Below are 15,216 nucleotides of genomic sequence, written 5' to 3' on the forward strand. Positions count from 1 at the left end.
CCTGCCTGACCGTCCCTTGCTCCTGCACAAACCCGTTACCACGGTCATTCAGCATCCACGTTCCTGGTCGGCACGCTGTCACGCTTGCATGCATGGTGTCACGCTTGCATGTGGCTTTTTTTCAGACAAACTGCCCGTTCCGCACCCGCTTGACCTGTTTGATGACCCACGCGACTGGGTGGAGGAGAAAGCACCCGACGGCACCGTCACTGGGTGTGTGTGTGTGTGTGTGTGTGTGTGTGTGTGTGTGTGTGTGTGTGTGTGTGTGTGCGTGTGTGTATGTGTGTTTGTGTGCGTGTGCGTGTGCGTGTGTGTGGATAAATAGCTGCCCTCGTTTTTCTCCCTCAACACGCTCATCCTCTCCACCACACCCCACCACACCTTCATACATCACCACCATCACCATGCATACCACCATCACCATACATGTGCTGTGCGCCAGTGCGAGGCCACACGGCAGATTGAGCTGCGCCCGAAAGCGTTTGACCTCGACGAAGCCGAGGAGTTTCGCAACATGAACATCCTCTTCATGTGCTCCTTCAGGGTGAGTGACACACGTGTGACCCCCCCCCCATGGCCTTGCACTCTGCAGGCTACTGGCTTTGTCAAGTGCGCTTGCGTGAAGAAACGGCGTGTTTTGTTCGCTCATGCTAGACACCCACCAATACTTACAACCACACCTCACACCACAAACTCATACCTTCACCACACACTCTGGATATTGCTCCCACCCCCGTGCTGCCCAGTCTGCAACGGACCATTCCGACAACCACCTGGCAGAGACGATGCGGCTGCAGGAGAAGTGGATGAACTTCCTCCGCCCCGCGGTGCGCAATGACGGGCTGTGTGGCGGTGGATGCTGTTGTTGCGATCATTGCTGTTGCTGCTGTCCTTGCTGTCGTGAACATATTGCCCACCACCAACAAACCCCATCATCATCACAAATCTCATCGTCACCACCACCACCACCACCACCACCAACGGTGCCTGCAGGCATCGCGGCTGCGGTTCTTCCTGCCGTGGCCGAGCAAGCGCGGGGAGGGCGGCGCCACGGAATACATCGACGGGCAGCTCCGCTTCCCGCTGTGGGGCATCAACACGGGCACAGAGTGCACCATGTTCGTCACAGACCCGGTAGGTTGTAGCAGGTGGGAGGAGGAGTGGGAGGTGGTTTGTGTGGCATTTGGGTGATGGTTCGTGGTTGTTTGTTGGTGCTTGGTGATTGTTGTCAGCGTGACGACTGTAGTAGTTGTGAGGCGTCACCCAGACACAAACAAACACGCCCGCACACACTCGCACACGCTCCCTCCCTTTTGCTTCTCTCTCACGCAAACACGCCACAACCCGACACACCACACCACACCGCGCTGCAGGAGGCGCGACGAACATTCAGTTTCCGCGACTTTGAAGGCCTCATGTTCCACCACAACGTCATCACCCGCACAACATACTACGAGCACAGCGTGCAGGTCCGTGTGTGTGTGTGTGTGTGTGTGTGTGTGTGTGTGTGTGTGTGTGTGTGTGTGTGTGCGTTTGAATTGTGGCAATCTTGCTTGTGCGTGTCTGTTCAACATGTACAAAACACAGCAGCGCCTGCGGGACCTGGCTCCACCTCATCATCACCATCATCATCATCATCATCATCATCATCATCATCATCATCACCATCATCACCACCATCATCACCATCATCACCATCATGACCACCTTTGTCGCCACAGGGGGAGGGCCTGGACCACTGCTATGACTGCAGCGCCGAGATCTTCATCCTCTCGCAATGGATCCGATCAGCCAATCCGGGGGTGAGTGGATGATGATGTGGGTGGTGGTGGTTGAAAGTGGTGGTGATCACGGGGAGGCATGACCTTCGTTTGCATGTTGTTGACACACACACTCAAGGAACACTCTTGCACACTTATGTACACTCTTGCACCTAACACACTCATGCACTCTCATGCACATCACACCGCCGCCACCACCACCACGACGACGACGATGGCAGCTGGACGAGGAGGAGGTGCGACGGGAGGTGTCGAAGCTCTCGTATGACATCAGCAGAATCATCTCAAACGGCAGCAGAACACTCAAGGTCACATGAGTCACAACCAGCAACGCACGCAATGTTATGTGATGTGTGTGTGTGTGTGTGTGTGCGTGTGTGTGGTTGACCTTTGCTTCCCTCGCCCGGTACACATGTGCGTGCATTTCACGTGAGTTCATTAAACGCAAGGACAACGCCAAAGTAACGAGAAGCAGAGCAACGCAACAACGCACAGTCACAACAAAAGCAATGACAAGCCAGCATGCAAGCAACCGCAACAACCGACACGACACAGCATTGCACTCAAGAGGCAAGTCGTCATCCACTCAACTCAACCACTCAACCATTCAACAATCCACCACCCATCCATTATCGAACCAAGCATCGACCGAACTCCACCAGCCAGCAGCGCGGCCTGGGCGTCCCGAGGAACACAGCACCGTCAGGGGCAGTGCTGGACGACCTTGTCGCGGAGGGTCTGCACCACGAGTTTCGGGTCCTCAGCCTTGAACACAGCACTCCCTGCCACAATCATGTTCGCACCAGCCTGGCGTGACGATGACGGCGGTGAGATGTAGTGAGATGTGGTGGGGAGATGATGGTGGTGAGATGTTGGTGGCTGATATCGGTGGAACTGTGCGTGTTGGTTGGCAATGGCGAGCATAGACACAAGATTCCCACACTACAAGACACACAGCACCACCACAAACACACGCAACAAGGCACAACAAGACAAGACAAGACACCACACCACACCTTTGCGGCGGTGTCGATGGTCTTGAGGTTGAGGCCGCCGTCCACCTCAATGTTCAGTTTCGGCGATTTCGCCCGCAGCGTCTTCACCTATCGCGGTGGCACCACGATGATGATGCGGTGGCGGCGTGAGGCGGGGGCGTGCACACAGACAGACACAGCAGAACAGGGACAGAGCCAAGCACAAAGCAGTACAGTTCAACGCGCAACGCAACTCAGCACACACACACAGACACAGACACAGACACAGACACAGACACAGACACAGACACACAGACACACAGACACACAGACACAGACACACACACACACACACCTTGTCCATCATGTCGACCATGAAGGACTGGCCGCCAAATCCCGGCTCGACCGTCATGATGAGGACGAGGTCAATGCGGTCCAGATATGGAAACAGTACATCCACGGGCGTCTTTGGCTTGATCACCATTCCGCACTGCCCAATACACGCGAACGTGCGCGCGCGCGTGTGTGTGTGTATGTGTGTGTGTGTGTGTGTGTGTGTGTGTGTGTGTGTGTGTGTGTGTGTGTGTGTGTGTGTGTGTGTGTGTGTGTAAGATTAGTGAGGAGAGGAGTGAAATTGTGAGGCAGTTCTCACTTCGAGGATCGCACAAGTAAGCGCGTGTACACCCACCTTCATGCCGGTCTTGTTAACTTCCTCAATCAGGGCATCCGCATCATCTGGGCAAAGCGAGCCATACACAAGTCGCAATGTCCAGGGAGTTTGAAAACGAGCATGCAAACGGGCACGAATGCAAGCTGCGTCCTGAAACGCACACACACACACGTGTACACACACACACACACATACACACAAACATGCACACACACACACAAATATACAAACACACACAAACAAACACACACACGCACTTGTGGCCTCAAAGTGGAAAGTGAAGCGGTCGGCGCCAGCAGCGGCCATATCCTTCACCCAGTGCTCCGGGTTGGACACCATCAAGTGGCAGTCTGCACAGCAATGTACACGCACGCAGCAGTGAGCTGCAAGAGCGAGCCGCAGGCGGTACAAACCAAGGCCAGCGCCAAGGCCGGACAAGGACGCCAACACTTGTTTCTTGCTACACTTGTATCACCACATTGAGTTTACGCACCCAAGAACGCTGTGGTGTGCTTGCGCAGGCACTTGACCACCGGTGGGCCAATCGTCAAGTTGGGCACAAAGTGACCGTCCATAATGTCCACATGCAGGTAATCTAAACAGCACAGCAGCATGACAACAGCAACAGCAACAGCAGCACAGGCAGTGGTTGAGTGTTGAGCCGTGCGACACCACAGCAAAGCAAACATTCGAACCAATGCACCCGCTTTCCGTCTCCCGCTTTCACACTTAAAACCTTCCTCCCCCTCCATCATGCATTCTCCCTTTCACGCCCACACGTCCCTTCCACTGTGCGCGCACTCGGGTAAGCACCTGCTGTCCATTGTTCCATGGCCTTTTTGGAGTCTGCAGCCAGCATGGAGAGGTCGCTGGCCAGGATGGATGGGCCAACCTGGGCAGGCAGCCCGCTCGCCGTCTTCATGCCTTGGCCCTCGGCAGGCTTCAGCAGTTTGGCTCGCTTCGCAACTTCACCGTCTTCAGCCATCGCGTCCCGTGTGCGCCTGTGTGTGTGTGTATGTATGTGTGTATGTGTGTGTGTGTGTGTTTGGGGAGCAAGAGGGATGACAACGTGCTCTGCTATGCTCTGCTTCACACCAAGAAGAAGTGGCGCGGTGTGTGCCTGTCTGCTTTGGTGGTTGTCAGTGCCTACTACAACTAGGTCAAATCACTGGTGTGGCCTATTTCTTTGCCGGTTTTTGTTTTTGTTTCGCGTTTGTTCCCACGACCAACCACCACCAAGCAAGCAACAAGCAAGATGAAGGTTGCTGTTGTTCTTGCTGCGCTCGCCCTCCTGGGCTGCACTGCGCTTGCCTCCGCACAGCAAAAGTGAGAAGAACCAAACAAGAAGAGAGGGAGTAGAATACAGGGGGAGGGAGGGGAGAGCATGAAGGAGATGGTAGTTGGTAGTTGTGACATGAGGGAGCACCATTGCTTTCACGGTGTAATCTTGCTTTCATGGTGTGAGACTGCTTTCACAACTGTATTCTCCAGCTGACACTGGCATGCGTGCTTCCGCTGTGCTGCGTCTCGCCACACCATGTGCTTGTTGTCGCAGGTGCAAGATGCCGCAGCAATGGGAGGCTCGCTCCACCCGATGTGCGTGCCTGACCACGTGATGTGATGCGTTGTATTTGATTGGCTGCATGCATCGTGCAACGTATGTTACCTCTATGTTCATGACTATAATTTTGTCTCCTCTCACAACACGCGTTTGCTTTCTTCGCGCCACCGCCCCCCCCCCGCCCTTGCTGCTGTGCAGTCGATCCAAACCGCCGCCCGTACCACCAGCACTCCAGCGAGTGTTAGTCAGGCGCCATTCAAACAAACTTGTCCTGCATGCAAACAACACACACGCATGTGTAGTGTGTGTGTGGTTGAGTCATGTCTTGGCACCCCACCACTTGCCATTTGGTGTGCTTTCTCAACTCACTCGATGTTATGCTCTTTGCTCTTCCGCGTGTGTCCTCTCTTGCCCGCATCCCTCCTGTTTCACCGCAGACCGCACCTGGGGCCGTTGTAAGTACACGTCGTGCGCAACGTTTTCTGCGGTGAAAGTCACTTTGTGTGGAGCAACGTCGTGTGTTCCCTCCCAATACAGACACACAGACAGACACACACACACACACACAGCTTTTGTCACCGCTGACACTGTCTTCGCATGCTGTTTCTAACTCGATTCGGCAGATGCCTACGATGGTGTGAACAAGCGCAAGTGGATGCTGGTAAGTAAGCCACGACTCATGTAATGCATGCCCTCGTATGCAGCTGCACACATTGATATGCCAAGGTGGAAGGCGTACGAAGACTGTCCACCATCACCAACGCCATTGGCGCAACAACACCAACACCTCACCGCCTCACATTGCGCCATGTGTCTGCACACTGCTGCTGTTCACCAGGATATGGTTGTGCGCGGCGACATTGACCACAAGCGCTTCATGGTTCTCGAGCTCTACGAAGAGCAGGAGGTGTGTTGTGTTGTGTGTGTATGCGTGTGTGCTTGTATGCGTGAGTGTTGATGCGGTTGTGTGTGTGTGTGTGTGTGTGTGTGTGTGTGTAGCTTGTGAGGTGAAAGTGAACGCCATTTGACACCATTTGACATCCTTTGTTTGCAGCACACCTGACGATGTATGTCACTTCACGCACCACCATTGCTCGCTGCGCGTTTTCCAACAGGCGTACGTCACCGACCTGGACACGCAGGAGTGCCGCGTGTACAACCTCACCATCCCCTTCCACCGCCACGACATCAACGATGATGTACGGTTTAGTGGCCGCGCATTAACATGGCCGGTTGCACCTCATCACATGATGTGCAGCATGACCGCTTGAACTCGCACACACTCACACACACACACACACACACACTCACTCACTCACTCACTCACTCACTCACTCACTCACTCACTCACTCACACACACACACACACTCACTCACTCACTCACTCACTCACACACACACACTCACTCACTCACTCACTCACACACACACACACACACACACACACACACACACACACACACACACACACACTCTCTCTCTCTCTCTCTCTCTCTCTCTCTCTCTCTCTCTCTCTCTCTCTCTCTCTCTCTCTCTCACCGCAGGCCGAGTTTATCGGATACGAGATCCTCGGCTCTGGCGAGGACTCCATCCAGCTCTCCCAGTGGTTCACTCCCAACGCCACGGTGCGCACGCTATCGATGTCTATATTGTGCTGTTGATTGTGATACTGGGATGTGTGTGTGTATATATAGGATGGCTGTTGCTTTCTCCCTTTGCTGCTTGTTTCATTGCGCGTCCGTCGACCCTGCGTGTCCCCTCCCCACCTTGCTGCTCATTTCCTTCCACCTCATCCACTTCATCCTCCTCCCCCCCCCCACGCCTTTCTCTTTGCAGTACCATGGCGAGCGCAGCACCGACTACCAGACCTTCACCATGGACTGCGTCCCCGTCCGCGGTATGCAGCAAGCGTGTGTGTGTGTGTGTGTGTGTGTGTGTGTGTGTGTGCGCGAGATTGTATGTGAGTGTAAGTGCGTGTGTATGCGGGCGCGAGAGTGTGCAAAAACACCGTCATACACACACACGCTGACGTGCTGTCCTTGGTGATGACAGACGACCACTATGCCGCCGCCACGGGCTTCCACTATGAGGAGTTCTCGGATGTCACCATTGGCATCAGCGACCCCAACGTACGTGATGATGATGATGAGTGATGACGATGCTCGTCCGTCCTTCCATGGCTGTGCTTGTACTCATTCACACGCTCAATCAAGCGCTCAATCACAATTATGCTCACACGCTGAAGCACACACTTAATCACACGCTCGTTCACATGTTCATCCACCTCCCTCCCCCTCCCCCCAACAACAAACGCCACCGCATGCAACAGGTCTTCATCCCCAACCCGGCCTGCAAGATTGAGTGGTAAACGCAGCATTGTTGCTGCTGGTGTTCCACAGCATCCACACGACGCTGCTTTCCTTCAACGCGCCCGGGCTGCTTTCCTTCCTTTCCTCTCCCCTTTGCCGCTGCGTGTGCTTGTCGTGCGTGTGTTCGCCCTGATTGTTTGTGTCTGCTTCTCCAGTGCACCTTTCAACCACCAATACAACCACCAACACAACCACCAACACAACCACCACTGTAACCTCTTCTTCCTTCTTCCACACAAGCTGTGGTGAATTATCACGAATATCTCCAATTATTTTTCTACAAAGCCAGGCTCAGCACCGCCACAAACAATCCAACAACACACCAACACCAACAACACCACTAACATGCGCGCCACCACCCGCTTCGTTCTGTTCTGTGCGCTCGCTGCCGTTGCAGTGGCCCTGCTTGCTGGCCCTGCAGCCGCGCAGTCCCCAAACAACGGCAGATGGTACGGCGTCGTCGCATGCGCTTGAGCTTGTTGTGTTTTGCGGTCTTGTGTGACTCGTAGGTGCTGTTTGTTGTTTTAGTGTTTTGGGTGTTGTTTGTTTTGCCTGCTTCTCTCGTCTTCTTCTGCTTATGTTGAGTTCTTCTGTGTACTTCTTTCGGGTCTCATCTCTCAATCAACTGCACACGCCCTCTCAACACATTTGATAGTCCGCCCGTTGAGGAGAAGTACAGCCACTTGACGTCCTGCTGCAGCCGCTACAGCAACGGCGACTGCAGAGGTACCGCTAGTGTGTTACTGTGCACCCTGTCGTCGTTGTTGTTATTGTCGTTGTTGTCGTTATTGTCGTTGTTGTCGTTTCTTCGGGGCCTTTTGCTTGTCCTAAGTGAGCATTTTGAAGGCGTCTAACCTCTCCATGGCATAACGGGTGTTTTTTCGGCAGAGTGCTGCGATCTTCAAGCTGCCCGCCGCGTCCTCGTCATTGGTACTGCACGGCATGACGAGCACATTACATACACCTGATGATCGGCGTTTTCCAACTACAGACCAATTCACACGCACGCACGCACGCACGCACGCACGCACGCATGCACGCACACATCGTGACATGCACCCGCCTTTGGTTGAATTTGCTCGCCCATCCTGCTATCCTACCCAGCAAGCACTCAATCATTGCCCATGTTGCATTGCCCATGACAGCCGTTTCCGTCTCTGTGGCCGTCTTCGTCATCTGCATCCGTGAGTGCAGCCAGCTCTCCTGCTGTTCTGTCGTTGGTCCTTGCGCTCGGTTGTGAATGGCCCCCGTGCTCCACACATACAAGCACCCCCCCCCTGCACTTGCACTTGCATAAACACACGCGCACACACTGCCCCCCCCCCCTGCTGCTCCCATGCATCTCACCACCCTTCTTGTGTGCATGCGTCTTCTCCTGCACAGTGATTCCCGTGATTTACTGCATGGTGGTTGGCGCGTGCTGCTTCGCGGCCTGCTGCGGCCATTCCCGCACACACACCACCACATATGTGCACTCTGGTCACGGCTACACGCAAGTCGTCTGACGTGACGATGATGATGATGATGATGACAAGGTGTGATGTGATATGGCGCAGCGTGTGCTAAGGCGCACGCACGTCTTTCGCATTTTCACTTTGTTCCATGCCCTGTGGCCGTCTTCTTGTGGTGCCTGAACTGCGTGACATGGTGCTTTGTGATTCAATCACACCCACGCACACTGCTCTCCCTGCAATCTTTGTTTGTTCATGTGTGTGTGTGTATGTGTGTGTGTGTGTGTGTGTGTGTGTGTGTGTGTGTGTGTGTGTCGGCGCTGCTGTTACGTGCACGTCAACCCTCGCCTTGTTTCGTTTGCTGTTTGTGCAAACGCCACCGCCTTAACCAACCACACGTGCTGCATGTCTGCATGTGTACGTTCTCATCCTTGCGCGCGTGGCTCTCTGCTTTGCACTGCTTTCACATGTCCTGCTTTCACATCCACTGCCTTGCGCTTCATGCCCTCCTTCTCCTGTCTCGCCTCACTCCCTTCGTGTGTTTCTTGTCTGTTTGTCTGGCTGTGGGATTCACCATTCACAGTTCATTTAAATGAAACGAGCAAGCAAGCAAGCAACGTCGCATATGCATGTGTATCTGTGTGTGTGTGTGTGTGTGTGTGTGTGTGCGTGTGCGTGTGTGTGTGTGTGTGCAGCTGCCAGTGCAAGCACAAGAGCGAACAACAAAGCTGCATCACTTAGTGTTACATTCCGCTTACACGGTCGTGATATCGTCGAAGAGAAAAGCAAGAGGCAGGGGAGATGAAGGGTTCAACAAAGAAGCTGGCACAAGCGCCTTCCTCCCATGAACCATCATGAACCATCATGAACCATCATCGTGCGGCATGACGCCATCATCTCGTCATCACGTGACAAACGTGAACGATTCACTGCGCTCCTCCTGTGAGCGTCGCGATGGCGGCGTGGACGGTGGCGGCATGTGCACAATCCCAGACGACACCCGCCGCACAGACGTGTCTATGTGTGTGTGTGTGTGTGTGTGTGTGTGTTGCGTGTGTGTGTGTGTTGCGTGTGTGTGTGTGTTGCGTGTGTGTGTGTGTGTGTTGTGTGTAATCGTGTGAGATCGAAGACACGGCACGCGTTTGCTTGCGTCGGTGGCATCTCCCTCAACACCACCGCCCATCACACGGCCACAAACCCACAGCTCTCGACACCACCACCACCACCACCATCACCACCACCACTGCGATGACACGTGCATGCATGAACGCACTGGACGTGTGTTTTGGCAGCTTGGAGGTCGTGTCACTGATGCGCAGGAGCGTTTGCACAATCTTGTCGAAATGCGGGCGGCCTGTGCAGCGGTGAACGCGTGACGAGTGCGTGAGTGGTCGTGAGCGGCCATGATGATGAGAGATGGGATGAGATGGGGTGAGATGACAAGAATGGTCGCGTGATGGCTGGCGAACACACTCAAAGACACACAGACGACCACCACAAATCACCACCACAAATCACCACCACCACCACTTGCACACCTGCTGGGCGTGGCTGCCAGCACTCGCGTATGAGTTGGGCGAGTGCTTCTGGGCAGTCGAGCGGAACAGTTGGGCGATCACCCGCAACGACGCGCGCACGCAGACCATGCAGGCTGCAGTGGTGGAGAGTTGGGGATGTGTTGTTATGGTGGTGGTGGTGGAGGTGGTGATGGCGGTGAGCAGATGATGGAGCAAAAGGCGTTGTTGTGAGTGTTGGGACTACACACAGGACACAAAAGAGGATCAAGATGAGCAATGACCACAGTGTGAAGCTGCACCAACACGCGCCACGCGCCACGCGCCACGCGCCACGCGCCACGCGCCACGTGTGCTGCGGTGTCACAGCCCAACCTGAGCTTCGGAAAGTCGGAGAACGGCGGCACACCGGTGTAGATTTCCCACAGCACCAGACCAAAGCTGTGCAATGACAGAATGGCACGCGGTGGGTTGTGAGGGATTAGGGTAACAAGAAGCCAGGCAGCTGTCGCCACAGTTGGAAGGCAACGTGGCACGAAGACATGACATGAAGAACAGGCAATATGCAAGCAAAACGGCAAGATGTACACACGCACACACACACGCACACACAACCACACCACAAATCACACACACACCAAAAATCCCACAACCAACCTGTAGACATCTGCCTTGACCGAGTACGGCTCCTCGGAAATGACTTCCGGCGCCTGATACAGCGGCGTGCCCACGTTGCCCGTCATGGCAATCGACTCCGCAAACGGCAGTCGCGAGCGGACAAACCGTCCACCAGGGGGTGTGGCCAGGATTGCGTCACCCTCACTTCCAGCCTCTGCCCTGATGCTCGCAGGCCGGTCGCGCGTCGGTGTCTGCACAACCGCTCTCTCCTCGCCACCACGCGACGCACCACCATCACGTCTGTCTCCGCTACTGCTACTGCTGCTTGTTGGCGTGCTGCTTGTTGGCGTGTGCGTGCTCGTGCGTGCGCGTGCGTGTCTGGGCCCAGGATGGTCGAGGAGGGAGGGAAGGTAGTCCTCACGGTCGTCGTTGATGGCACCGCCGCTGCTGTTGGTGGTGGTGATGAAACGCAAGCAAGAGGGAGGATGTGATTCGGTTTGTCAACAGATTGGTGTGTGTGTGTGTGTGTGTGTGTGTGTGTGTGTGTGTGTGTGTGTGTGTGTGTGTGTGTGTGTGTGTGTGTGTGTGTGTGTGCTCATGCTTCACCTAACCACCACTGTCACCGTCACTTCACGATCACCATCACCATCACCAGCACTGTCACCACTGCAGGCACAATGGCATACTTACGGGGAGAGAAGTGGGGTTCGCTCAGACTGCTTTGTCTTTGTTGATTTCTTGTCCTTTTTCTTCTTGCCCTTGGTCTTCTTCCCTGGCGTTGGATGGGTGCTTCCGCTTTGTCTGCGTATGTGTGTATGTGTGTGTGTACGTACATATACATACATATATACATATATGTGTGTGTGTGTTGGAAATGGGGAAGGGACAGGAGGAAGTCAATGAGTGAGATTGTGCTTGGTGTTGTTGTTGTGGTTGAACGAGTGAGGCCACAACTGGCAATCAGTAAACGACAATGCAACAATGACACAATTCAACAACAATGCAACAGCGTCAGCGTGTTCAACACTGCATGCACCTTCTGACGGGGGTGGTGTTTGGTTTGTCGAGCGATGCAAGGCGAGACGTGCCAAAGTCCTGCAAACAATCGGCATCACAGACAGAGCAGAGAGAGAGAGAGAGAGAGGGTGATTGTGGTGACGGCTTGATGTGGTCGTGAAGGCAAAGAAGGAAACAAGGGGCAGAGTCGGCACTCGCTTGTGTGCGTGTATGTGTGTGTGTGTGTGTGCTCACCGCGACTTTGACGGTGTACGATTCGTTGACGAGAAGATTCGCCGTCTTCAGATCCCTGAAATGTGTTATGTCACGCGACACACGCACACGCCGTGATGTGAGATGTGGCAGTCACGGTCAGACCAGCATGTGAGCAAGCGGATGCAGAGTACACGCCCGCACACACGCTCAACATGCACACACGCACACACGCGCACACACGCACACACGCACACACGCACACACGCGCACACACGCACACGCGCACACAACAGCCGCCGGCGCACCTGTGTATCCAGGGCGGGTTATGGTAGTGGAGGAAGCGCATTCCCTTTGCGGCATCGAGAGCAAAACGAATCTTGACATCCAGCGGGAACGGCTCGTCGCGTTCTGATGGCGGGGTGGAGGAAGGGCGTGGCGATGGACAAGTGTGAATTGGGAAAATTGAGCAAATGTGCGCGAATGGTCATGAAATGGGAGATGCAGAGAATGCAATAACAGGGTGGCACAGGTTGCCAACCACACACACACACACACACACACACACACACACACACACACACACCTTGCAGCAAGTCCTGCAGCGATCCGCGCGCCATAAACTCTGTGACGAGAAACGGGACCATTCCCTCTCGCCCGGCGCCATAAAACGTCACAATGTTGGCGTGGCGCACAGACCTGTTGATGGGACAAGTGGAAGCAGGTGGAAGGAGGAGAGAAGGAAGAGGGGTGGGTGGTTGCGTTAAGCCACATGTTGGGAGCTCGATCATTGACCGAAGTCAAACACGCACACACAAACACACACGCGCACACGCACGCACCGCATGACGCGAATTTCGCGGGCAAAGTCTTCGGTGAATCCCGTTGGATCCAATTCCAGGAGCGCCTGATGGAGAGAAGAGTGATGGGGATGTGATGACGGGATGAGGTGGTCATGGTCAAGGCGGGGCGGAAGAGGGACGATGTCAAAGAACACCAACGCCGACATCACAGCACATCTCATCCCATTGCATCATCGTTACGTCACATGGCATAACTGACGGGTCTGAGTTTCTTGACGGCGACGCGCATGTTGTGCCAGTCGGCGCGATAGACGGTGCTGCACGCGCCCTCGCCAATCAGATGCAGGTGCTCAAGCTCTTCAATCGCAATCATCCACGCTGTTGTGGTGGTGGTGGTGGTGATGATGGTGGTGGTGGAGATTTGATGGGGTAAGTAGGTGGCGGAGGTGAGGGTCTTGCAAATAACAGATTGAAGTTCACCCAAGCGCACATACACACACACACACACGTGTTCACATCTACACACACACACACGTGTTCACATTTACACACACACACATTGGTGCATCTCCTCCAGTTCCTGGCGCGTCTGTTCAGCGCTGATTTCCTTGACCTCGAGCCGCTGTTTGTATCGGCGGTACCACGTGACCACGACAGGCCCCGCAAACACGAAGAACCCGCCAACCACCGTGAACACAATCACCCACGGTATGTCACATCTAGTAGGGCGACGGCGACAGTGGTGGCGGTGGTGGCGGTGATGGCAGGTGTTGCATGGGGTTTGGTTGCATTGGGTATAAGTGCCGAATTGAAAAAAAAAAAAAAAACCAAAAACGTGCGCGTTGCAGTCAGACGGGCTGCTTTCAACTCGAAAACGGCGTGCCGCGGTACATCTCATTCATCGCACGCACACGCACACGCACACACACACACGCACACAAATAAACACAAAACTGCATGCATGCTTCCTCACCTGTCGTCAAGGTAGACGAAGCTGCAGTGGCATTCCGGACGCTGCGTCCTGTTGTTGAAATGGCACGAGCCGTGCTTGCAGTAATTATCCGGACACGCAGCACACTGGCCCGCCTCCGTTGCTCCTGTTGGCGGTGTTGGTGAAGTTGGTATTGCAATGATGAGCACGACGATGAGCGCGATGACGGTGGTGGTATGATGATGACGTGATCGTGATTGAGAAATAGAAATGGGGCGTGGTGTCGTGAGATGCCGTGCAGCATGACAGCACGTAAGAGATCGAGTCATACGCACAATACACACGTGCACATGCACACACACACGGGCGCACGTGTGCATCACCCTCATACGCACCGTTGTCAACTGTGCTTGTGTCGGCGGGACAGGAAATGCAACTGAAGCGCACAGAACACAACCGTGCACACGTCAGTACAGTGTGTGTGTGTGTGTGTGTGTGTGTGTGTCTGTGTGTGTGTGTGTCTGTGTGTGTGTGTGTATGTGGCTGCGCAATCAAATTCACGTTCTACACGCACCAGAAGTGACCGCTGTTTGGTGCATATGTTCCCTTGGAGCAGGGATCGCACGGTAGATCAAAGTAGCTGTGCGAATAGTGGCCTGTCAGTTGCACACATGCGTGTGTGTGAGCATTGGTGAGTGAGTGGAAGAGTGAGACACGGAGGGCGGTGGAAAGCGAATTGTGCATGTGTGTCTGTGTGTGTGTGTGTGTGTGTGCGTGTGGACGTGCAGGTTGGGAGCAGGACACACACGCCACTCGCGATTCGCCCTCCTCAGCACCTTTCGTGCAGCCGACAGGAGCGACGATGGTTTCCGATGAGGGAAGACTCAGCCGCCCACGCAGCCCGCCAATGACTGGCAATTGCAAAGGCAGTAAAGGGAGGACAAGGACACGGGGAGGTGTGAGATGTGTGGGTACTTATGTACACATGCACACATGTACACACGTACGCGCGTGTATGTACATGTACATGAGTTCAAGTCGACACGTGCACCGTGATGGAGAACAAGTCCTCACAACACACCACCGGCACCACCAGCGCAACGCATATGCGCGCCAACGCATCTCCACTGCCTGACCATTAAGATAACGACCGTCCATGGTGTGCGCGGCGTGACGAACGGAGGCCGTGGCACTGCAGTTGTCACCGGGATCCGTCAACAGCCGCCACGTCGGTTGGCTGAAGTGGCCATGGTTTTGTGGTGTGTGTGTGTGTGTGTGTGTGTGTGTGTGTGTGTGTGTGTGTGTGTGTGTGTGTGTGTGTGTGTGTGTGTGTAG

At 54.7% G+C, this 15,216-nt stretch overlaps 5 protein-coding genes across 5 annotated transcripts in view; 3 read left to right on the forward strand and 2 right to left on the reverse strand.

Annotated features, from left to right (window-relative positions):
- Window positions 1-2,242, forward strand: part of PTSG_06295 (uncharacterized protein) — a gene marked incomplete at its 5' end in the record, with an annotated part of 3,722 nt that extends 1,480 nt beyond the window's left edge. The window contains 8 exons of the mRNA XM_004993129.1: window positions 53-66; window positions 126-205; window positions 443-544; window positions 747-827; window positions 994-1,134; window positions 1,374-1,469; window positions 1,722-1,802; window positions 2,003-2,242. Coding sequence (XP_004993186.1) covers window positions 53-66; window positions 126-205; window positions 443-544; window positions 747-827; window positions 994-1,134; window positions 1,374-1,469; window positions 1,722-1,802; window positions 2,003-2,098 — 691 coding nt within the window. The 3' untranslated portion in view covers window positions 2,099-2,242. The remainder of the gene's footprint in view (window positions 1-52; window positions 67-125; window positions 206-442; window positions 545-746; window positions 828-993; window positions 1,135-1,373; window positions 1,470-1,721; window positions 1,803-2,002) is intronic.
- Window positions 2,201-4,637, reverse strand: PTSG_06296 (ribulose-phosphate 3-epimerase). The gene is made up of 7 exons (XM_004993130.1): window positions 4,239-4,637; window positions 3,919-4,020; window positions 3,683-3,775; window positions 3,444-3,490; window positions 3,111-3,245; window positions 2,798-2,884; window positions 2,201-2,588 (listed from the first exon to the last, which is right to left on the reverse strand). The coding sequence occupies exons 1-7, from the start codon at window positions 4,408-4,410 to the stop codon at window positions 2,484-2,486; spliced, it is 741 nt and encodes a 246-aa protein (XP_004993187.1). The 5' UTR covers window positions 4,411-4,637; the 3' UTR covers window positions 2,201-2,483.
- Window positions 4,585-7,624, forward strand: PTSG_06297 (uncharacterized protein). Its single transcript, XM_004993131.1, has 11 exons — window positions 4,585-4,751; window positions 4,981-5,021; window positions 5,185-5,226; window positions 5,424-5,441; window positions 5,610-5,647; window positions 5,825-5,893; window positions 6,102-6,185; window positions 6,531-6,611; window positions 6,823-6,883; window positions 7,039-7,115; window positions 7,316-7,624. The coding sequence occupies exons 1-11, from the start codon at window positions 4,681-4,683 to the stop codon at window positions 7,352-7,354; spliced, it is 621 nt and encodes a 206-aa protein (XP_004993188.1). The 5' UTR covers window positions 4,585-4,680; the 3' UTR covers window positions 7,355-7,624.
- Window positions 7,625-7,639: 15 nt separating this feature from the next.
- On the forward strand, window positions 7,640-9,416 carry PTSG_06298 (uncharacterized protein). The gene is made up of 5 exons (XM_004993132.1): window positions 7,640-7,804; window positions 8,011-8,081; window positions 8,244-8,285; window positions 8,501-8,539; window positions 8,739-9,416. Exons 1-5 carry the CDS (start codon window positions 7,701-7,703, stop codon window positions 8,858-8,860), a joined length of 378 nt encoding a protein of 125 aa, XP_004993189.1. The 5' UTR covers window positions 7,640-7,700; the 3' UTR covers window positions 8,861-9,416.
- PTSG_06299 (TKL protein kinase) overlaps window positions 9,370-15,216 on the reverse strand; it is a 10,612-nt gene continuing 4,765 nt past the window's right edge. The window contains exons 11-28 of the mRNA XM_004993133.1: window positions 15,018-15,118; window positions 14,718-14,792; window positions 14,456-14,537; window positions 14,277-14,317; window positions 13,924-14,047; window positions 13,509-13,669; window positions 13,210-13,328; window positions 12,990-13,054; window positions 12,734-12,846; window positions 12,456-12,558; window positions 12,190-12,244; window positions 11,975-12,033; window positions 11,629-11,739; window positions 10,978-11,385; window positions 10,696-10,761; window positions 10,345-10,457; window positions 10,080-10,160; window positions 9,370-9,823 (exon numbers count right to left, since the gene is read on the reverse strand). Coding sequence (XP_004993190.1) covers window positions 9,711-9,823; window positions 10,080-10,160; window positions 10,345-10,457; window positions 10,696-10,761; window positions 10,978-11,385; window positions 11,629-11,739; window positions 11,975-12,033; window positions 12,190-12,244; window positions 12,456-12,558; window positions 12,734-12,846; window positions 12,990-13,054; window positions 13,210-13,328; window positions 13,509-13,669; window positions 13,924-14,047; window positions 14,277-14,317; window positions 14,456-14,537; window positions 14,718-14,792; window positions 15,018-15,118 — 1,990 coding nt within the window. The 3' untranslated portion in view covers window positions 9,370-9,710. The remainder of the gene's footprint in view (window positions 9,824-10,079; window positions 10,161-10,344; window positions 10,458-10,695; window positions 10,762-10,977; window positions 11,386-11,628; window positions 11,740-11,974; window positions 12,034-12,189; window positions 12,245-12,455; window positions 12,559-12,733; window positions 12,847-12,989; window positions 13,055-13,209; window positions 13,329-13,508; window positions 13,670-13,923; window positions 14,048-14,276; window positions 14,318-14,455; window positions 14,538-14,717; window positions 14,793-15,017; window positions 15,119-15,216) is intronic.

Source organism: Salpingoeca rosetta (assembly GCF_000188695.1).
Source record: "Salpingoeca rosetta unplaced genomic scaffold supercont1.14, whole genome shotgun sequence".
Classification (NCBI taxonomy): domain Eukaryota; class Choanoflagellata; order Craspedida; family Salpingoecidae; genus Salpingoeca; species Salpingoeca rosetta.